The sequence below is a fragment of the Gopherus evgoodei genome, chromosome 20 (genome assembly GCF_007399415.2).
Source record: "Gopherus evgoodei ecotype Sinaloan lineage chromosome 20, rGopEvg1_v1.p, whole genome shotgun sequence".
Classification (NCBI taxonomy): domain Eukaryota; kingdom Metazoa; phylum Chordata; order Testudines; family Testudinidae; genus Gopherus; species Gopherus evgoodei.
This window is the reverse complement of record NC_044341.1, coordinates 18,302,592-18,326,093: the sequence shown is the minus strand read 5'-3', so window position 1 is coordinate 18,326,093 and position 23,502 is coordinate 18,302,592. Positions and strand designations below refer to the sequence as shown.

At 46.8% G+C, this 23,502-nt stretch overlaps 1 protein-coding gene across 1 annotated transcript in view; it reads right to left on the bottom strand.

Annotated features, from left to right (window-relative positions):
• The window catches only part of PPP1R8 (protein phosphatase 1 regulatory subunit 8), a 38,774-nt gene extending 30,281 nt beyond the window's left edge, over window positions 1–8,493 (bottom strand). The window contains exon 1 of the mRNA XM_030538937.1: window positions 8,388–8,493. Coding sequence (XP_030394797.1) covers window positions 8,388–8,443 — 56 coding nt within the window. The 5' untranslated portion in view covers window positions 8,444–8,493. The remainder of the gene's footprint in view (window positions 1–8,387) is intronic.
• Between the last annotated feature and the right edge of the window lie 15,009 nt (window positions 8,494–23,502).

Below are 23,502 nucleotides of genomic sequence, written 5' to 3'. Positions count from 1 at the left end.
TGTTAGTACCGTTATATAAGGCACTGGTGAGACCTCATCTGGAATACTGTGTGCAGTTCTGGTCTCCCATGTTTAAGAAGGATGAATTCAAACTGGAACATGTTCAGAGACGGGCTACTAGGATGATCCGAGGAATGGAAAACCTGCCTTATGAAAGGAGACTCAAAGAGCTTGGCTTGTTTAGTCTAGCCAAAAGAAGGCTGAGGGGGGATATGCTTGCTCTTTATAAATATATCAGAGGGATTAATATTAGCGAGGGAGAGGAATTATTTAAACTTAGTACCAATGTAGACACAAGAACAAATGGGTATAAACTGGACACTAGGAAGTTTAGACTTGAAATTAGACGAAGGTTTCTAACCATTAGAGTGAAGCTCTGGAACAGCCTTCCAAGGGGAGTAGTGGGGGCAAAAGACATATCTGGCTTTAAGACTAAGCTTGATAAGTTTATGGAAGGGATGGTATGATGGGATAGCTTAATTTTGGCAACTGATCTTTGATTATCAGCAGGTAAGTATGCCCAGGGGTCTGTGATGGGATGTTAGATGGGATGGGATCTGAGTTACTGCAGAGAATTCTTTCCTGAGTGCTGGCTGGTGAGTCTTGGCCACATGCTCAGGGTTTAGGTGATCGCCATATTCGGGGTCGGGAAGGAATTTTCCTCCGGGGCAGATTGGCAGAGGCCCTGGAGGTTTTCGCCTTCCTCTGCAGCGTGGGGCATGGGTCACTTGCTGGTGGATTCTCTGCAGCTTGAGGTCTTCAAACCACAATTTGAAGACTTCAATAACTCGGACATAGGTTAGGAGTTTGTTATAGAAGTAGATGGGTAGGGTTCTGTGGCCTGCTTTGTGCGGGAGGTCAGATTAGATGATCATATTGGTCTCTTCTGACCCTAAAGTCTATGAGATGTGGTCTCCTCATGTCATAAAAGATATACTGGCACTAGAAAAGGTTCAGAGAAAGGCAACTAAAATGATTAGGGGGTTGGAGAGGGTCCCATATGAAGAGAGATTAAACAGGCTAGGACTCTTCAGTTTGGAAAAGAGGAGACTAAGGGGGGATATGATAGAGGTATATAAAATCATGAGTAATGTGGAGAAAGTGGATAAGGAAAAGTTATTTACTTATTCCCATAATATAAGAACTGGGGGTCACCAAATGAAATTAATAGGCAGCAGGTTTAAAACAAATAAAAGGAAGTTTTTATTCAAGCAGTGCACAGTCAACTTGTGGAACTCCTTACCTGAGGAGGTTGTGAAGGCTAGGACTACAGCAGCGTTTAAAAGAGAACTGGATAAATTCATGGTGGTTAAGTCCATAAATGGCTATTATCCAAGATGGGTAAGGAACGGTGTCCCTAGCCTCTGTTTCTCAGAGGATGGAGATGGATGGCAGGAGAGAGATCATTTGATCATTGCCTGTAAGGTTCACTCTCTCTAGGGCACCTGGCATTGGCCACTGTCAGTAGACAGATACTGGGCTAGATGGACCTTTGGTCTGACCCAGTACAGCCATTCTTATGTTCTTATGCAGCAAGACTTTTTGTAAACCCTCTCAGAGCTGTAGCAAGACTGCAATGAATGATCCTTTTATAGCAGAGGTGGACAGACTACAGCCTGTGGGTCACATCCAGCCTGCGGGACTGTCCTGCCTGGCCCCTGAGCTCCTGGCCAAGGGGGGCTAGCCCCGGCCCCTCTCCCACTTTTTCCCCCACCCCCGCAACTTCAGCTCACTCACTCCAGCACAATGCTCTGGGCGGTGGGGCTGTATGCTCCTGGGGCAGCACAGCTACAGAGCCCAGCCTGACCCGGTCTCTGTGCTGCGCGGTGGCAGCAGTATGGCCCAGCTCCAGCCAGGCGGTGCAGCTGTAGTGCCGCCAGCCACTGGTGCTCCAGGCACGCAGTAAGGAGGGACGGAGCAGGGGTGGTTGGACAGAGCGCAGGGGAGTTCAGGGTGGTGGTCAGGGGGCAGGAGTGTGGATAGGGGCTGAGCAGGGGAAACGGGGTTGAATAGGGGCAGGGGTCCTGGGTGGGTAAGTCTGGAGGGAGGAGGGGTGGATGGGGTGGCAGGGGTTCTGGGGGAAGTCAGGGGACAGGTAGAAGGGATGGTTGGATGGAGCAGTGGTCCGGGGGGGGTAAGTATGGAGGGAGGAGGGGTGGATGGTGTGGCAGGGGGCAGAGGTTCTGGGGGAAGTCAGGGGACAGGGAGAAGGGATGGTTGGATGGGGCAGGGGTCCTGGGGGGAGGGCATCAGGAATGAGAGGAGGAATTGGAGGGGTGGTGGGAGTCCAGGGGTGGTCAGGGGACAAGGGGGGGTGCAAATGGGGCAGGGATCATGGGGGGGCCCCCCATCAGGGAACAGGGGGGTTTGAATGGGGCAGGAACCCTGGAGGGGGCAGACAGCAGGTGGAGGCCAAGCCACGATTTCCTTCCCCTAACTGGCCCTCCATACAATTTACAAAACCTGATGTGGCTCTCAGTCCACAAAGTCTGGCCACCCCTGTATTATAGTAATGGCTGTACCTCACACAATCTTAGTTTCTTCCTGAGGAGAGGCTGAGCAGGCATCTGGAAGTAAATCCTACAAAGTTTGGAGGAATTATGGTGGCTTGGGGTCACCAGAGTAAATAGAAATTTCAGATGCATCTGTTCAGAACTCAGATCTGGAATGGGATAGAGATTTTCTCGTTTTTGAGAATGAAAGTCGTTGGAATAAAATCCTTTCCACAGAACTTGTTGTAGGAAACACTGGATGAAATTTCACGGCCTGTGTTAACATGCCAGGCTAGATGACCATAATGGTCTCTTCTGGCCTTTACATCTATCAATGTACAGCTCCCGGTTGAAGATGGGAAATGATTTTGTCCTTTATAACTGCTCTAAAAAGAGGATTCTTGAAGAAGGATGAAGTAGGCGTTTCAATTGGATAGGGCTCTTGGTCTCCCATCATGACTCATTTTCACTGTTAAGTAGTTGCCTAATTTTACACTGACACTCCTGGTGGGTGAAGAGATTCCTGTGTGTAGCCTGGCTTGGTTGGTTCAACCTGTAAAGCATTTTGTCATTCTCCATGAAGAAAACTTCTACTGTCAAAGCCCAGTGTGCTCCATGGTAAACTTGATTTAAATCATGAGGCTAGGTCTGTGGATTCTGTGATATTTCAGTGCAACAGAGTGAAGCATTTACAACAGCATCAAAAATGAAATTTGAGTTTGTATTGTATTGTATTATTTTCCTATAATTCAGTCAGTACAATATTCCTTGTTAACTTGATTGGTTCCATTTATTTACACTACCCTTGCATTTTCAATAAGCTTCAGGTTTCTGTACTGAAGATACATTACTACACCGTAGCAGCCAGGGGAAGGCGTCAGGCTTGGCAACGGGGCAAGGCACAGTGCAAGTTTTCAGCACCTAGGGAGGCAGTTTGGGATTGCTGGATAAATACACTAGCTGGAAAATGATTAGCAGTGAAATGGTTAAAAGGACATCAATTTTAAAATCAGATTTTCATTTGAAAATTTTGTATCTAGAATTGTTAGAAGTAATCCCCAACATCACTCTAGCAAAAATTACTGATTTGTCTGTTTCACCGTTTGTTGCATTACTCATAAAACATGGAGAGTTCACATGGATTCTCTCTCAGGTTCAGCAACAAGGTGTTTTATCGGTATTAGCAGCAGCAGCAGCAAATCTGAAACTGAAACAGGAGAAGACAGGAGCGTGCACACAGAGAAAGGTGAGGGAAAAAGGTCTGAGCCCTTACATGTTTGAGGTTGGTGCTTTCAGGCCCAAACAGAACACAGAAACTCTCAAACAATCAAAGTAATGCTAATTATAGCATACTTTATTATGCAGTTGAATTTTTAAATTGACCTTTAAAAAATTCAAGTTGACAGTATTCCTTTCACAATATTCAGATTGTCATCTTTAGGTCTGAGAGTTAACACACCATTAAGACAAATGGGACAGTTCACACTTCCCAGTGCTATTATTTGAGGTTAACAGTACATTGTTACCTTCAGCTCACCTTTGGAGAACTCTTTGCAAAAATCAGGTCTTGTCTAGATTAGATATTTTAAAAAGTAATTTTAAAGTGTGTTAGCTGTTAAAGATATGGGCTGGGCAAGTTTTATTTTAATGTGTTAATTTCAAATCAGGCCACGTATTTAGGTTTCTAAATGTGGATTTAGGAGCCTAAATTTAGTCACCTCTTTCATAAAATCTTGGCCTACATGACTATTATATACATCTCAGCACTTGGCTTGTAGGGCAAGGTGGAATTTCCTGAACTCTGAAGGCATTCATCATCTCCAGATAACAAACACTGTGACTTCTCCACCAGGGAGAGCTTCACCTTGGTTCAAAGATACTTGTGAAGCACAATTTGTATCTTTAAAATGTTCCAGTTTACACCAAGTTTTTATGTAGATCCTTGAGGCCCCAACTACTCGCTTCTCCAGACTTGCTTTCTGAAACCAACTATTCCCTTGCCAACCGCCTCCTGATGAACAAATGTTTAAGTCTTGCATCACACGTTATATTTCATACACAGATAATTGAGGTTCACCCTGCATGATATAAACGTCTCAGGGGTCACCTGAAACTTTTGGTGAATGAAGGATTCAGATAACCAGGAGTTCAGGAACACTGTACAGCTGAAACCTCCTCCTGCGAATCCTCTCCAGCCCAGGGAGGCATAACTGGAAGACAGTTTGCCATGTTCCCTCTGTATACATATGATTTTCATACCAGCTTTTATAAACCCACCACTGGGCTTGTAGTCCATGTTTCAGTTCAGAAGAAATTAAAACTAAGTTTATGAACAAGAATTTATAAATAAACAGGTGCCAGCATAGTTTATAACAGTAAAGCTTTTAAACAAAGCATGAAATTCTTAATCTTTACTGGAGACTGATACTTCAAGATCAGAAGAAAAAAAAAAATAAAGTCCACCTGCAAGCACCTCCCCACAACTGGTCAGAACACAAACACCAATGGCAGAGCGTGTCTGACACTTTCTATTACAAAGTTGAGTTACCTATAACATGGCCAGACTTTAAACATTGGGGTTGATATTTTCCATTCTGGGAGCCTGCTGCATGCTGAATTTGAGAGAGTTAGTAAAAAGCTGTTTTCAAGAGAAAAACTGGGCAAACCAACATTTTCCTGGTGCTAGAACATTCTTTCAGTGAGGTAACTGAGAAGTTTTATCACCTGCATGCTTTGGAGGAGGAACTTGAAATTTGGCAGGGATGTTGCTCTTGTGTCAGAGATGCAGCTTTTGCTGTTCTAGTGTAAATCCAGCAAATTCGGATGAGTTAAAAGCCTCTGAAAAATTGCAGTTTGCACATGCTTCTGTAGGGGTTTGTTAAAAGCCAGCAGCATTCTTCCCTGAAGATTCTGTCTGCACCAAGTATGCTCCATTCCCACACAGCTCCTGCATGGTGACTGGACTGAGCATGCTCCATAAGGAAGGCATTTCCTACAATTGCTTCTCCCACCCACTGCAGGCTTCTATGATGCCAGGTACCAGAACGAAGAACAGGGACACTGTCCCTCTTGTGCTCGCAATGCCATGGAGAAGGAGGAAGCAGTCTGACTCGAATGCAAAGAGGTGAGGAGTGTAGTGGAGTGAGTAGGTGTAGGCTGGGAACAACATGAATAAAGGGGACAGAAGACAGGGACAGATGTATTAATGACTAGGGCGCATTCCATTCCAGAACCTGGAAGTCCTCAGTTCCTTCCCATGTCTCAACATTCCTATCCAGAAAATATCTGACAATCCCACTGATAAAATGTGCAGCTCTCTCTCCTCTAGTGGCTGGTCCACATAGAGGATAAGAGACTACTACTACCACCAGATACTCAGTTCTCAAATTATAGAAGCTGGTGGTCTACAGGTCCCAATCCTGCCGATGACCAACATGATGGTCAATATAATTTCACCTGACCAATTTTTTTTTTTTAAGCCAGGAATTTACATTTAAAAACCTGCATTAAAAAAAAGCCACAGGTTGTAAACTCTCAAAAGTTAAAGTGCCAGAATGAAGGTTACACACACAACTTTAATAAAACCCATGTGTGTGTATACATTATAAGCGTTTAACATACTATTTATTCTGTCTCATTCTGTGCACATGACTAGGGCCCTACCAAATTCACTGTCCATTTTGGTCAATTTCACGGCCATAGGATTTTAAAAAGTGTAAATTTCATGATTTCAGCTATTTAAATCTGAAATTTCACAGTGTTTGTAATTATAGGGGTCCTGACCCAAAAAGGAGTTGTGGGAGAACATTGCCAGGTTATTGTAGGGGGGGTTGCGGAACTGCTACCCTTGCTGCTGAGCTGCCACCTGCAGAGCTGGCCCTCTGTCGGCAGACTCTGCTCTCCAGCCACCCAGCTCTGAAGGCAGAACAGAAGTAAAGGTGACAATACCACACACCCCTAAAATAACCTTGCCTCACCCCCCCCACACACACCATTCCCTTTTGGGTCAGGATCCCAATTTGAGAAACACTAGTCTCCCCTGTGAAATATGTATAGTGTGTTCTTTTACCCTATACAAGAGCAGATTTCACAGGAGGAGACCAGATTTCACAGTCCGTGATGCGTTTTTCATGACTATGAATTTGGGAGGGCCCTACACATGATGGATGGTGCTCGGCAGTGAATGAGACTGTCACCTGTAGGATCCCTACCTTGTTTATTGCAAATGGGATGGTGTGTCGCAAAAGAGGCAGGGGATCGAAGGAAGATAAAGAATGGTCTCCTGGTTAAGACGGCTGAATAACACTCTGGAAAACTTGATTCTACACTTGCCTGTGCCACACAGTTCCTATGTGATGCTTGGCAAGTCACTTAAACAAAACTTTTCACAAGTGGTCACTAATTGGGTTTTTCATTTTCTGGGTGCCTGATTGAGACATTTGGGGATGGGTTTGCAGAAGTGCTGAGCACTCATGACTGCAAGTTAAGTCAATGATAGCTCTCTGCTTTGAGCATATGACCTGCTATAAATGTGCTAAGTATACTGAAACATCAGGCCCAAACCATCTGAATTTAAGTATCAGCTAATCATGGATGCCTAACAATTTTGGCCTTAATCTCGTGGAAAACTAACACCATCTTGCCTCACAGGAGTGTTCTGTAGTGTTTGTGAATCTCTCAGATAGTATGACAACGAGAAAGCTAAAAAAGCGCATAAGTAAATTAGTAGTTTTGTATTAAGTGCAAGGTTTACATGGTGTGCAGTAAATAAAGCATGGGACAATACAAAGGGATGAGACAGATAATAAGCAATATAGAACAGAGACATATTCAGTGAGCACTATTCACTCACTACAGCTGGGGTCTTGTGGAAGAAATAGCAGGTGATCATGCCAGCAAAGACTTGATCACATGCATACAAACAAGGGTTGGAATTAGGCTCTCTCTGGCATCTCCTGATTTTTGAGTGCTTGACTTTGCCACTTCAATGTTTTTACTGTAGTTTTTCTCCTAGGCAAGTCAAAGTTAGACCGAGCACAAAACTTGAATACATTGAAGAAAACAATCCTGCACTGTGCAAGGATGATGGTGTGGATGACCAAATAGGCCTTCGGTCTTGTTCTCTTTGAAGCTACAGATAGGAACCAAGCCCATCATACTTTCACATTCTGCTTGTGCATTCTGTCTGACAGTCTTCCCCTCAGCATAACTGGGGTGGAGGCGAAGAGAATCACAGCCAATTTCAAGTTAACAGGTTTCTCATACTTTTGAAGTGCATGTCAGCCTTTTGCTTACTCTGCCCCAACTCCCTATTTCACTAAAATCTTGGGGAAAAAAACACATAACATCACTTCTGAAACATGCTGGTTATTTCAGCAGCTGCATTCAATAGAAAACAGAACTCATATCTGAAGTCGCTATGAAAGACATTCATTCACCTGCACTTTGCACAAGTTCAAGCAGGAGAGCACCACTGCGTAACTATCACACTCCCAAAGTGCGCTGCTTCACTGTGCAGATTCATAATGCTTCCTAACCAGCTCACCCAGTCCAAACACCCATGCGAAAAAAGGGTTTATTAATCCCCATTTTACAGATAAGGAAGCTGAGGCACAGGGAAGGAAAGTAATCTGTCCCAGGCCAGAGCAGGAATCAGTGGCAGACCCTGGAGAGAACCCAGGAGTCCTGCTCTCCTCCCAGCACACAAGCCGTGCCTCGGACTGGTCAGACGTTTGCACTCACTGAGGACACACACCGCAGATCAAGCTCTGCACCCTGGCCAATGATCTGCTGAATGAGAGATTCTGCCACACCACGGCCAAGCCGCCCAGCCTAGCCCCACGGCATGCGCGCCGTGCCAGGCCTACCCCCCACGGCCCTCCCGGCCGCGCTCACCAGCTTGGGCAGTCGAATAGCGACAGGCCGCCACAAGAATTCGCGTTCGCCGCCATCTTGTAGAGACCCCATTCAAGCGGGCCCGAGGCAGGCTGGGAAACAGGAGGACCGGCCGGGAAGCGATCCCGGCATGCATCGCGCGCCGCGCCTGACATAGTGAGAGTGATTGGCTGGGGGCGGAGTGTCAGTGCCCGGGCTGGGGGGCGGGAGGTGGTGGAGTGTCCGTGCCCGGGGTGGGAGGGGGCAGAGTGTCCGTGCCTGGGCTGGGGGATGGGAGGAGGCGGAGAGTCCGTACTGGGGCTGAGGGGTGGGAGGGGGCGGAGTGTCCGTACTGGGGCTGAGGGGTGGGAGGGGGCAGAGTGTTCGCGCCCGGGGTGGGAGGAGGCGGAGTGTCCGTGCTTGGCATGGGGGAATGGGAGGAGGCGGAGTGTCCGTGCCGGGGGGCGGGAGGTGGCGGAGTGTCCGTGCCCGGGCTGGGGGGCGGGAGGAGGCGAAGTGCCCGGGCTGAGGGGCGGGAGGTGGCGGAGTGTCCGTGCCCTGGCTGGGGGGCGGGAGGTGGCGGAGAGTCCGTACTGGGGCTGAGGGGTGGGAGGTGGCGGAGTGTCCGTGCCCTGATTGGGGGGCGGGAGGTGGCGGAGTGTTCGTGCCCTGGCATAGGGGAATGGGAGGAGGCGGAGAGTCCGTACTGGGGCTGAGGGGTGGGAGGGGGCAGAGTGTCTGTACCCTGGCTGCGCTGTGGGAGGAGGCGGAGTGTCCGTGCTTGGCATGGGGGAATGAGAGGGGGTGGAGAGTCCGTGCCAGAGCTGGGGAGTGGGAAGGGGCGGGGTGTCCATGCCCAGGCTGGGAGATGGGAAGGTGCGATGTTCCTCTGGTGTTATCTGGACCCATGATGTGCTAGGTCACTCCAGTCCTCAGCTCTGGGAGCCAGTTTAGCCCTGCTGTGCTGTGAGACCCATAGGCACTGACTTCCCCTCTTCCCTTGCCCCGCCCCCACTCCATCCCTTCCAGGAGGCCCTGCCCCGCCTCTTCCTACCCCTGCTTCGCCCCCATTTCAACCCCTTCCCCAAAGTCCCCGCCTCAGCTCTGTCCCATTCCAACTCCTCCCCAAGTCCCTGCCCCAGCCCGCCTCCTGCACTGAGCGCACCATGTTCCCGTGGCTCCCGGAGCATGCTAACGCTGCCAAATAGCTGTTTGGCTGCAGTCGGGCAGGAGGCGCTGGCAGGTAGGTGGAGAAGTGGGGATGCAGCCTGCTCAAAGAAGGAAAAGTTGGGGCGGGGGGGTGAGGGGAGTTTGGCAGAGCACCCACTAATTTTTCTCATGGGTGCTCCAGGGTTGGAGCATCCATGGAGTCGGCACCTATGGTGAGAACCCCCATTCCCGGGCTGCTCACGGACAGCCTTTAGCATGTAAGCTGCTCCTTGGATTGTGCAACGAAATGACACTAGCTAATATCTCTGGTCCCACATACAACCTTAGGAACCAAGTATCAGAGGGGTAGCCGTGTTAGTCTGGATCTGTAAAAGCAGCAAAGAATCCTGTGGCACCTTATAGACTAACAGACGTTTTGGAGCATGAGCTTTTGTGGCATGCATCTGAGGAAGTGGGTATTCACCCACGAAAGCTCATGGTCCAAAACGTCTGTTAGTCTATAAGGTGCCACAGGATTCTTTGCAACCTTAGGAACCTCCATCTTGCAGTGTCCACTTATGCCTGCTGGATGCTGCAGGCTTATTTGAGTTCATCAATTTAACAAAGAAATTGATATGTAATAGGTAGGCTTGTTATCCCAAGGGGAGTCTCTGACATATTTCAAACCAAATGTATTGCTTCAGGTAGAATAAATAAACATATTTATTAACTACAAAGATAGATTTTAAGTGATAAGTCAAAGCACAAGTCAGATTTGGTCAAATGAAATAAAATCAAAACGCGTTCTAATCTGATTTTAACACTTTCAGTGTCCTTACAAACTTAGATGCTTCTCACCACAGACTGGCTCGTTGCCCTTCAGCCAGGCTCTCCCCTTTGATCAGTGCTTCAGTTGCTTGGTGGTAATGTCTGTAGATCATATAATCATAGAAGATTAGGGCTGGAAGAGAGCTCAGGATGTCATCTAGTCCAACCCCCTGCTCAGAGCAGGACCAACACCAACTAAATCATCCCAGCCAGCAGGGCCGGCTTTAGCAAATGCGGGGCCCAATTCGAACAGTTTCGACGGGGCCCCAGCAGGGATGACTAAAAAAAAAACAACCAAACACCTTTCATTTCTTCCATGTATTATTTACTTTCTATGACTGTATACATAATAACAAAATAAAATATTACAGGCATTACATCATATTGTATATGGCTCTTTTCTTACTCCCACTTGGGTACTTTCTACCAATATCTCTTGATCTCTTGCCCATATTGATAGAAGTCACCGCATTCTAAAAGAATATTAATTATAGATTTACACTTTCATATTAGGAAAATAATTTGTTTCGATAGTTGTACAACTGATTTTCTTCAATAATGTTTATTTTATGCCCCCTCTTTCCCCCCAGCACCGCCCGCCTCACAGAAACAAACCCTCCTTCCTCAGCGCCACCCTGTCGAAGCAGCTGTGGGCCAAAGAGGAAGTGGGGGGTGGGGAAGAGAAACGGCACACATAGACAAAAAGAAGTATTCCATTCTATTCATCCGAAAAAGTGGGCTGTAGCCCATGAAAGCTTATGTTGAAAAAAATTTGTTAGTCTCAAAGGTGCCACAATTACTCCTGTTCTTTTTGCAGATACAGACTAACGCGGCTGCTACTCTGAAACCTGGCACACACAGGGTGACCAGATCACAGCAGTAAAATAGGACCTGCCCCCTCCCCACTCAGCCCCACCATCACACCCCTCTTCACCCTTTAGTCCCCCGCTGACTTGCTGCGTTCCTCCCAGTCAGTCCCCCCCCCCCCACTTGCCTCCTTTCACTTTCATAGATTCATAGATTCTAGGGTCAGAAGGGACCAATGTGATCATCTAGTCCGACCCCCTGCACAAAGCAGGCCACAGAACCCTACCCATCCAGTTCTATAACAAACCCCTAACCTATGCCTGAGTTATTGAAGTCTTCAAATTGTGGTTTGAAGACCTCAAGCTGCAGAGAATCCACCAGCAAGTGACCCATGCCCCACGCTGCAGGGGAGGCGAAGAACCTCCAGGGTCTCTGCCAATCTGCCTTGCAGGAAAATTCCTTCCCGACCCCAAATATGACGATCAGCTAAACCCTGAGCATGTGGGAAAGACTCACCAGCCAGCACTCAGAAAAGAATTCTCTGCAGTAACTCAGATCCCATCCCATCCAACATCCCATCACCAACCACTGGGCATACCTATCTGGTGATAATCAAAGATCAATTGCCAAAATTAGGCTCTCCCATCATACCATCCCTTCCATAAACTTATCAAGCTTAATCTTAAAGCCAGATATGTCTTTTGCCCCCACTACTCCCCTTGGAAGGCTGTTCCAGATCTTCACTCCTCTAATGGTTAGAAACCTTCATCTAATTTCAAGTCTAAACTTCCTAGTGTCCAGTTTATACCCATTCGTTCTTGTATCTACACTGGTACTAAGCTTAAATAATTCCTCTCCCTCCCTAATATTAACCCCTCTGATATATTTATAAAGAGCAAGCATATCCCCCCTCAGCCTTCTTTTGGCTAGACTAAACAAGCCAAGCTCTTTGAGTCTCCTTTCATATGACAGGTTTTCTATTCCTCGGATCATCCTAGTAGCCCGTCTCTGAACCTGTTCCAGTTTGAATTCATCCTTCTTAAACATGGGAGACCAGAACTGCACACAGTATTCCAGGTGGGGTCTCACCAGTGCCTTGTATAACGGTACTAACACCTCCTTATCTTTGCTGGAAATACCTCGCCTGATGCATCCTAAAACCGCATTAGCTTTTTTAACGGCCATATCACATTGGCGGCTCATAGTCATCCTGCAATCTACCAATACCCCAAGGTCCTTCTCCTCCTCTGTTGCTTCCAACTGATGCGTCCCCAGTCTATATCTAAAGTTCTTATTATTAATCCCTAAGTGCATGACCTTTCACTTTTCACTATTAAATTTCATCCTATTACTATTACTCCAGTTTACAAGGTCATCCAGATCTTCCTGTATGATATCCTGGTCCTTCTCCGTGGTAGCAATACCCCCCACCCAGCTTCGTGTCATCCGCGAACTTTATTAGCACATTCCCGCTTTTTGTGCCAAGGTCAGTAATAAAAAGGTTAAATAAGATTGGTCCCAGATCCGATCCCTGAGGAACTCCACTAGTAACCTGCTTCCAGCCTGACAGTTCACCCTTCAGTACGACCCGTTGGAGTCTCCCCTTTAACCAGTTCCTTATCCACCTTTCAATTCTCATATTGATCCCCATCTTTTCCAATTTGACTAATAATTCCGCATATGGAACCGTGTCAAATGCCTTACTGAAATTGAGGTAAATTAGGTCTACCGCATTTCCTTTGTCTAAATAGTCTGTCACCTTCTCAAAGGAGATCTGGTTGGTTTGGCATGATCTACCTTTAGTAAAACCATGTTGTACTTTGTCCCAATTACCATTGATCTCAATGTCCTTAACTACTTTCTCCTTCAAAATTTTTTCCAAGACCTTACATACTACAGATGTCAAACTAACAGGCCTATAGTTACTCAGATCACTCTTTCTCCCTTTCTTAAAGATAGGAACTATGCTAGCAATTCTCCAGTCGTACGGTACAACCCCTGAGTTTACTGATTCATTAAAAATTCTCGCTAACGGGCTTGCAATTTCATGCACCAGTTCCTTTAATATTCTCAGATGAATATTATCCGGGCCCTCCGATTTTGTCCCATTAAGCTGTTCAAGTATGGCTTCTACCTCAGATGTGGTAATGTCCACCTCCATATCCTCATTCCCGTTTGTCATCCTTCCATTACCCCTAAGCTCCCCATTAGCCTTATTAAAGACTGAGGCAAAGTACTTATTTAGATATTGGGCCATGCCTAGGTTATCCTTAACCTCCTTTCCATCCTCAGTGTGTAGCGGTCCCACTTCTTCTTTCTTCGTTTTCTTCTTATTTATATGGCTATAGAACCTTTTACTATTGGTTTTAATTCCCTTTGCAAGGTTCAACTCTACTTGGCTTTTAGCCTTTCTCACTTTATCCCTACATGTTCTGACCTCACTAAGATAGCTTTTCTTGCTAATCCCACCCTTCTTCCACTCCTTGTAGGCTTTCTGCTTTTTCTTAATCACCTCTCTGAGATGCTTGCTCATCCAGCTTGGTCTACAACTCCTGCCTATGGTTTTTTTCCCCTTTCTTGGGATGCAGGCTTCCAATAGTTTCTGCAGCTGCGACTTAAAGTAATTCCAGGTCTCTTCCACATTTAGATCCACAAGTTCTTCTGTCCAATCCACTTCCCTAACTAATTTCCTTAATTCTTTAAAGTTAGCCCTTTTGAAATAAAAAAAACTAGTCCCAGATCTATTTTTGTTTATCCTTCCATCTAGTTTGAACTGAATTAGCTCATGATCACTCAAACCAAGGTTGTCCCCTACAACCATTTCTTCTATGAGGTCCTCACTGCTCACCAAAACCAAATCTAAAATGGCATCCCCTCTTGTCGGTTCTTCAACTACTTGGTGAAGGAATCCATCAGCTATCACATCCAGAAAAATCTGAGCCCTACTATTCTTGCTAGCACTTGTACTCCAGTCTATATCTGGGAAGTAAAAGTTTCCCATGATCACACATTTCCCATTAGTGTTTACTTCCTTAAAAACATTAAAGAGGTCTCTATCTATATCCAAATCAGATCCCGGCGGTCTGTAGCACACCCAGAGCATTATCTCCGGGGAGGCTCTAGTAGCTTTCTTTCCCAGTGTGATTTTTGCCCAGACAGACTCTGTCTTGTCCATTCCATCACTTCTTATTTCTTCATAGTTAACCTCCTCATTGATGTACAATGCTACTCCACCACCTTTGCCTTTATTTCTATCTTTCCTAAACAGCACATAGCCTTCAATACCTGTACTCCAGTCATGACTACTATTCCACCACATTTCCGTTATCCCTATAATATCTGGTTTCACTTCCTGCACCAGTAGCTCTAGTTCCTCCATTTTGTTCCCTAGGCTCCTCGCATTAGTGCACAGACATCTTAATTTTTGCTGTTTGGCTTCACTCACATTCTGTACCCTGTTAGGCACAGACATTCTACCACCAACATCACCTGTTAGTCTATTATCTACACTACTCTTCCTCCTAATGCCAATTCTTCTGTCCATGGCTGTATCCCCTCTTACTTTGTTTACTTCCCTCTCAAGGTTAAATTCCGGCATGGAGATCTCCCGAACTTCTCCCAACCATCTCCCCCAAATTTCTAGTTTAAAGCTCTCTTAATCAGGTCGGCGAGCCTTCATCCTAGAAGTCTACTTTCTCCCTCCCCTGCCAGAAACCCCCATGTCTGCCCCTAAAACCCCTGCTGGCTCACTGCTTGCCTCTTTGCCCACCTGCCGCTTGCCCACCCGCTCGCCCCTGACTCGCCGCTGCACCCCACCCCCCTCCCCCGAGTATATAGCCTCATTCATAGTTGTAGATAAATCTCTGCATTATGCATTTTTGTATAACTTTTACATGACTTTGTATTGAACCTTGGTAATATGTTATAGCGGGCCCCTAAGGTAGTATATAAGGTAAAAGAATAATGTCTTTTTGCTAGAAGTAGAATGAGATCTTTCCTCCACTTTGTAATCAATTGCCCTATTGAATGAATGAGGTGTGACTGAGGAAGGTGTGGCAGGCAGGCACCTCCAGACAGCTGCAACTCTTGGAGAGGGGCTGGGAGCCAGACCAAGGAGCTTTCCCCAGGGCTGAGTGGGATGGAATTTGGGTGCTGGGTGCAGGCTCCGGGCTGGGGAACGGGGTGGGGTGCAGGAAGGGTGGAGGGGTGCAGGCTCTGGGAGGGAGTGTGGAGGGGTGGGTGCAGGCTTTGGGACAGAGTTTGGGGGCAGGAGGGAAGGGACTGCCATGTGGCTTCCTTCCTTCCCTGATGCCCCTCACCATAGCCTCAGTGGGGGATGGAGCTGCCCCTTCCTCAGTGTTTGCAGGAGTGGTGGCTGGGGGGAAACCCAGTCAAACTCTGGTTTTACTTTTTCGCTGATGGGTCACTTAAATCCCTTACAAACTCTTTCCCACCTCTCTCACTCCCCTTTTCTACTGGGCTTGTTTGATCTTTTCCGTGGATCCAGATGAAAACCACAAACTCCAGTGAGAGCAACAGGCTGGAAGACAAGACTGAACCCACCACCCAGCCTAGTCCATCCCAGGGCCTAGGACTGAGGGCAATGTCCCCTCACCCCCAGGCCACCTACTTCCACTCCTGGTCTCTCCCAGCGCTGCCACTGATTCTGTGTGGCTGCATCAGGTGGGATTTCAAGCGGACCCCCCCAAACCTCCGGCTAAATTCACCCCTGTTTTGCGACCACTCTGCACCAAGACCACCTTCCTTCTCTGCCCTAGAGCTGCTGGATGGCTAGAAAGCTGAGCTGGGCATTTGATTGATCTAGAATATTATCATGCCCCTCCTCAAAAAAACCTTAATATCCACACAGCTTGGGGGGGGGCTATTCACCCCCCCCCCAAAAGCCGGTCTATTTTATTGTTGCAGGGCAAATGAAGGAGCCATAGTTTAATGGAAATATTCAGCCCCTACAGCGGTCTTGCAGCAGGGAAAGCAGAGTTGATGGGAAGGGAACTGGCTTGGATAGGAGCCCTAGTCCCCTTCCTTTGCAAAATAATCTGGAGAGGGAATCAGATCACGCCATGCCTCAGTTTCCCCTTCTGCGGTGTGGTGGTGGGGAGATAAAAGTCTCAGCCTGCCATGCCACGTTGCAGACCTTTCGCTTTCTCCCCTCTTGCTGTATTTGATTTCCTCCTCCAACCCTCCCTCTCTCTCTCACCTGGAGTTCACAGCACTAAGTACCAGCTCCGGGCTTTTTTCCTGGGTTCCATGACATGATCCCGACTTTAGTTCTGAAAGAGATACAGGCAGGCACAAACTCACCCTCAAACAGCAACACCATGAAAACCACAAAACCAACCCAATATTACAAACCTTCAGGGAATCACAGGGTCAAACACTCATTGTTGGAAGCCCTAGCAGCTGCTCAGGTAGGTGAGGTTCACTGCAGAGATTCCTGCCTCCCACAGGACCAGAAGCAAAGCTCCCTCGGGGTCTTCTCCAGGTAAGTGCTGGGTGGAGGGGAGGGGAAGGAAGGCTGCAAAGCACATGTGCCTTCTCCCCCCTCCCCCTACCCCCTCCTGACCTGCAACAGCCCCATATGCTCAGCCTCAGCCCTCTGCCGGCCAGCGTCTCTCGTTGCCTAGCAGCAACAGCTGCTGCTTCCAGGAGATGCAGAACTTTGCTTCCGGGAGATAGCGAGTGCGGGGCCCCTTCAGGCGCGGGGCCCGATTCGGGGGAATCGGGCAAATCGGCCTAAAGCGGGCCCTGCCAGCCAGGGCTTTGTCAAACCAGCCTTAAAAACCTCTAAGGATGGAGATTCCACCACCTCCCTAGGTAACCCATTCCAGTGCTTCATCACCCTCCTAGTGAAACAGTGTTTCCTAATAGCCAACCTAAACTTCCCCAATGCAACTTGAGATCATTGCTTCTTGTTCTGTCATTTGCCACCACCGAGAAGAGCTGAGCTCTATCATCTTCAGAACCCCCCTTCAGGTAGTTGAGGGCTTCTATCAAATTCCCCCTCACTCTTCTCTTCTGTGAGCTAAACAATCCCAGTTCCCTCAGCCTCTCCTTGTAAGTCATGTGCCCCAGACCCCTGACCATTTTTGTTGCCGTCCACTGGACTATCTCCAATTTGTCCACTTCCTTTCTGTAGTGGGGGGCCCAAAACTGGATGCAATACTCCAGATGTGGCCTCACCAGTGCCAAATAGAGAGGAATAATCACTTCTCTTGATCTGCTGGCAATGCTCCTACTAATGCAGCCGAATATGCCACTAGCCTTCTTGGCAACAAGGTCACACTGCAGACTCATATCCAGCTTTTCATCCACTGTAATCCCCAGGTCCTTTTCTGCAGAACTGCCAATTACCCAGTCGGTCCCCAGACTGTGGCGGTGCATGGGATTCTTCCTAAGTGCAGGACTCTGCACTTGTCCTTGTTGAACCTCATCAGATTTCTTTGGCCCAATCCTCCAATTTGTCTAGGTCACTCTAGACCCTATCCCCACCCTCCAATTTATCTACCTCTCCCCCTACCTTAATGTCATCTGCAAATTTGCTGAGGGTGCCATTAATCCCATCATCCAGATCATTAATAAAGATGCTGAACAAAACCGGACTCAGGACCAACCCCTGGGGCACTCCGCTTGATACCGGCTGCCAACTAGACATCAAACAGTTGATCACTACCCATTGAGTCCGACAATCTAGCCAGATTTCTATCCACTTTAGAGTCTATTCATCCAATCCATACTTTTTTAACTTGCTGGCAAGAATACTGTGGGAGACTGTATCAATAGCTTTGCTAAAGTCAGGATATATCACATCCACTGCTTTCCCCATATCTACTCAGCCAGTTATCTCATCACAGAAGGCAATTAGATTGGTCAGGCATGACTTGCCCTTGGTGAATTCATGCTGACTGTTCCTGATCACTTTCCTCTCCTTGAAGTGCTTCAAAATTGATTCCATGAGGACCTTCTCCATGATTTTTCCAGGTACTGAGGTGAGGCTGACCGGTCTGTAGTTCCCTGGATCCTCCTCTTTCCTTTTTTTAAAGATGGGCATTATATTTGCCTTTTTCCAATCATTCTGGACCTCCCCCAATTGCCATGGATTTTCAAGAAGAATGGCCAATGACTCTGCAATCACATCATCCAGTTCCCTCAGCACCCTCAGATGCATTATATCTGGATCCATGGACTTGTGCATGTCCAGTTTTTCTAAATAGTCCTTAACCTGTTCTTTCACCACTGAGGACTGCTCACTTCTTCCTCATACTGTGTTGCCTAGCACAGCATGATGCCGAGGACAGATGTAGGTGGAAGAGAGAGGAAGAGCATGGCAAACGTCTCTCCCTTTCATCCTGTTCTTTCTTCCCTCTTGATTTGCCCCCCCCCCTTTCCTACTTGAGAGTCAGGTGAGCATTACCTCATCATAGTCCCAAACTGACCAAGGGAAGGGGAGTGACTCACTCAAGAGTCCAACAGATTCTTTGTTGCTGCCTAGGCCAGTGTCCTTTGTTCCATTGAGGCTGGGCTGGGTTTGTCCCATACATGCCCTGATGAGGTGTGAACTGCCCCTCTGCTCTTGAAGAGTTTTTGCCTGAGCTTGTTTTAAGCCATGAGGATACATTTTCAGCCTCATAAAGATGTAAGCAGAGTCTAGATAAGCTCTCCCCTGACATCTAGTGGTGAGCTGTGGAAAATGACTTCAGAAGCTGATCTTATTTGCATGGACACACCCACCCTGCCTAGGTGCTTAGCATGATGGGTTTGCTTGCCCAGATGACCCCTTGTGGCTGGTGTTGGATTGCCAATCTCCTTGTTATTGGGGCAGGAGTAATAAAGGGTTGTTATCCTTGTGTGAACTGAGGGCAGCAGAACTGTACCTGGCAGAGACTCACACTCAACTGAAGAGCACTCACTAGGAAGGGGAACAAGGATTCCAAAGCCCAATGAGTTGAGAGAGGGTGGACCCTGTTTAAGGGCATTAGACCCCATGTGGTCCTTCCTCTCTTCATGGTATAATAAAAGCGCTAATTTAGACAATTAGGAGTCTCGTAACATGCTGTAGAGTGGAAATCACTGATACCTAGATTTAAGTATTAGACTGGGGTAGGCAACCTATGGCACAAATGCCAAATGCAGCATATGAGCTGATTTTCAGTGGTACTCACACTGCCTGGGTCCTGGCCATCAGTTCAGGGGGCTCTGCATTTTAATTTAATTTTAAATGAAGCTTCTTAAACATTTTTAAAACCTTATTTACTTTACATACAACAACAGTTTAGTTATATATTATAGACTTATAGAAAGAGACCTTCTAAAAACTTAAAATGTATTACTGGCACGCAAAACCTTAAATTAGAGTGAATACATTAAGACTTGGCACACCACTTCTGAAAGGTTACCAACCCCTGTATTAGACCTACTTTGGGACAGTGTCTATATTGCAAGAGACTGCGCAGTGTGCACCAGCAGTGAGGCTCCCCTGCTAACAGCTGAAATCAGTGAGAGCTGTGCCGGGGGGGCTGAAGACATCTTGGTGAGTGGGCAGCTAGCAGAGAGATGCGGCAAGAGGCCAGCAGGGTGGCTGGTGGAGAGGGCCAGAGCAGAGCTCCCCAGAGGTGTGACAATTGGCTGTTGGGGTGATGAGCAAGTACCCGAGCAGTGCAGTGTGTAAGGTGCCTCCTTCCCGCTCCTCCGGCCTTCCACACAGGCTGGGAGGTGAACTGTAGGGCTGCACTACCCAAGGACAGCAACTCCTTACCACTAGGGTGACCAGACAGCAAGCGTGGGGGGTAATAGGAACCTATACAAGAAAAAGACCCCAAAATTGGGACATCTGGTCACCTTACTTACCATTCCCCCACCTTCCACACAGGCTGGGAGGTGAACTCGGGGGCTGCACTGGCCAGAGACAGCAACTGTGAGTGGGGTACAGAGAAGGGATGGGTGTGTTAAAGAGACTTTTGGGTTGTTGGACTCAAGACTCTGAGGGGAAAAGGACACTGCCCAGCTTACTTGGGAATGGGTCTTTTGCTCATGGTTTGTGTTTATGAACCCTAGTTGCAGTGTTTTCCCAAATCAATGCTGAGGTAATTCCCTTTTATTAAAAGCTTTTGCTACATTCAGACTCTGTGCTTCCAAGAGGGGAAGTATTGTCTCTCAGAGGTGCCCAGGGGTTGGTGTGTAATTGTCCCAGGTCACTGGCTGGGGGCTTAAGTTGGTTTTGTGTTATATTGTTGAAAAGGAATCCCTAGATCCTGAACCTGGCCCTTGTTGCTGCTGCCTCCACCTGGCAGAAGGGTTACAACTATATACATGAAATTACAACCTATAACATTGTTGTTATAGTGAGGTAATAGTAATTGTTACAGTATTTTTCAGTGCATCATGAGCCTCCTGAAGATACCCAACATGACAAATTTTGCACTGGATCCCACACAGTCATTTTACAAGGATGCTAGGTATCCCCTGAGGTACAGAGCATTGCAGAAGGTTTGTTTTTCGCTTTTTGAAGTATCATTTAGGTGGCACAGGCAATGCTCCTTCTATATGCCTATCTGGCTCACTTGGTCAGGATCTGATTGCCAGATTTGGGTTTGAGAAGGCATTTCCCCCATGGCTGACTGGTTGAGACTTTTTTTTCGGGGTGGGGGGGGGAGAGAGAGGGCAGAGGTAGCCTAGCCCAGCAGCAGGCAGTGGGGTTGGCCTGATGGAATCATCTGGGCATATCTTGACTAATCAATTCCTGTCATTGCAATGGGTTGAGGCAGTGGTGGCAGCTCATTCTCTCTTGTTCTCTATTTGTAGCACATTATTTAGTCTCCTGAAGACAGACGTGCTTTAGTCTAACTCAGGGATAGGCAACCTATGGCCTGGGTGCCAAATGCAGCAGGCGAGCTGATTTTCAGTGGTGCTCACACTGCCTGGGTCCTGGCCACGGGTCCGGGGGACTCTGCATTTTAATTTAATTTTAAATGAAGCTTCTTAAACATTTAAAAAACCTTATTTACTTTATAATATATAACTAAACTATTATTGTATGTAGACTTATAGGAAGAGACCCTCTAAAAAAGTTTAAATGTATTACTGGCACACGAAACCTTAAATTAGAGTGAATAAATGAAGACTCGGCACACCACTTCTGAAAGGTTGCTGACCCCTGGTCTAACTGATGTGATAGGGCACTGGGTGAAAATTAATAGCTTGTAATATACAGGAAGACAGGCCTGTCTCTTCTGTGGTCTCCTCTGTGGTCTCTTCTGGCCTTAAAATTCTACAAAACTGCAAATCATTCTAATTTAGTGTAAGTCTTAATCCTGCTCCAAGGGCCAAGTGCAGTTCTCATGGAAAAAGTGACTGTAGTGGCATTGTAGAGTTCCATGATGTGTTGCAGGTAATATTTGCTGAATTCACAAGCAAAAAGGTGATTTTTTCCCCCTAACTACCAGCCTTTCAAGTTCAGCCTGGGTTCTTCCAAGTTCATCATTAATTCAAGGGGTGGTGTCTCTGATCAGAAGCCAGTGGGACTATCTGTGGTTGGGAAGATGCTCAAGGCCTGGTTTTCACAACTGGGTACCCACTTCATACACGCATTTACTGCAGCTGTGAGCACAAATCGGTCCTTTCCATCCTGGTACCAGGAACTGTCAAGAGTTAAACTCAAGGGTTAGAAAGAACCCTCAGATGGTCACACATGTACCTCAAGGTGCACAGTGCTACCCCTCATGACTACCTCTCTATCCATCTCTCACCAAGGCTCAGACTTTCCACCATAGCAGCAATTCCTCTCCCTTGTCCTGTTCTGCTTAAGGACTCACCACACTGTCAGTACTAACTCCACTGCTGCAGCCCTCAAAAAATTACTATCCTAGTAGGCTCACCAGCCTGTCAGTCCCCTGTGCTGCCCATTATCCACCAAATCAAACCAACAGTTCTGATCTCACTGCTGCCCTTAACCAGCTTGTCCCATTTCTGCATGTGGCTCTCAGAGTAAACGGCTGAACGGCAGAGTTCAGTTGAAGGTTTGCTGAACTTAAAACTATAACTGACCCTGATTGCATAGCCCTGAAGGTAGGAAACAGTAACAAATATTTTAGGAACTGCCATACTGGACCAGGACAGAGGTCCTGCAACCCTGTTTCCTATACCAAATGCTTCTAATGATGTTGATATAGTGTAGCTGGATTTCTCTAAGGTACTAGATCTAGTACCATATGACATTTTGATTAAAAAAACTTGCATTATAGGGACTTAACAGGGCACAGAGATGGATTAAAATCTGGCTCATTGAATGATCTCAAAACGTAATTAATAGGGAGATACCAGTGAGCTGGGCTGTTTCTAGCGGGGTCCCCCAGGGATAGGTTCTTGGTTTGAGGATGCTAGTTAATATTTTTTATCAGCAACCTCAATGGTATAAAATAAGTGCTGGTAAAGACTGCAGATGAAACAAAGAATGTGGGGTAGTAAACAATCAGGGTAGGTTACTGCTACACAGTGATCTGACTCAGTTGGTTAAATGGTCACAGGCCAGCACGGTGTGTTTTTAATATAGCCAAATCCAAGGTAGTACATTCAGGAACCACAAATACAAGCTATAACTACAGGAGGGAGATTGTATTGAAAAGGAGTGGCTCAGAGAAGGATGTAAGGGTCAGCACAGATCATCACCCTGAGCTCACAGTGCAGTGCTGAAGTAAAAAGGGCTAATGTGATCCTTGGATGTATAAACAGGACTATCAAATAGAAGTAGGGAGTAATCTAGCCTCTACCCAGCATTGATAAATCCTCTACTAGAATGCTGTGTCCCGTTCTGGTGTCCATGCTTCAAGAAGGATGTGCAGTGAGTTCAAAAGAGGGCCACAAAAATGATCCAGGAGCTGGAAAACAAGCCTTATGGTGTGAGGCTAAAGGAGTTCACACTATTCAGCTTATCGAGAGAAGGTTGAGAGGTACTTACACATGGCCTGGAGACCTGATTGTGCAGGGCTTTTTGACTTTGCTGACAAAGGCATAACAAGACCCAGTTGCTGGAAGTTGAAGTTAGACAAATTCAGCCTTAAAATAAAATATTTTTTTTGCTGTGAGAGTGATTAAACATCAGAACAGCTTTCTGGGGAGGTGTTGGAGTCTCTCAATGTCACTGTTCACAGTTTTACCGTTTGCACCTAGCACAGCACTCATACCTGACATGAAGAACAAGAAGAGCCCTAGATGTTTGTAAGCTGTCGTCTATTATCTGTAACCCTGTTGGCCACTGATAGTTCAATAATTCGTTTGGCTTTCCTTTTCAGTTGCCTGCATTTTTTAGCTTGCAATTTATATTCACTGCCGTTTACTT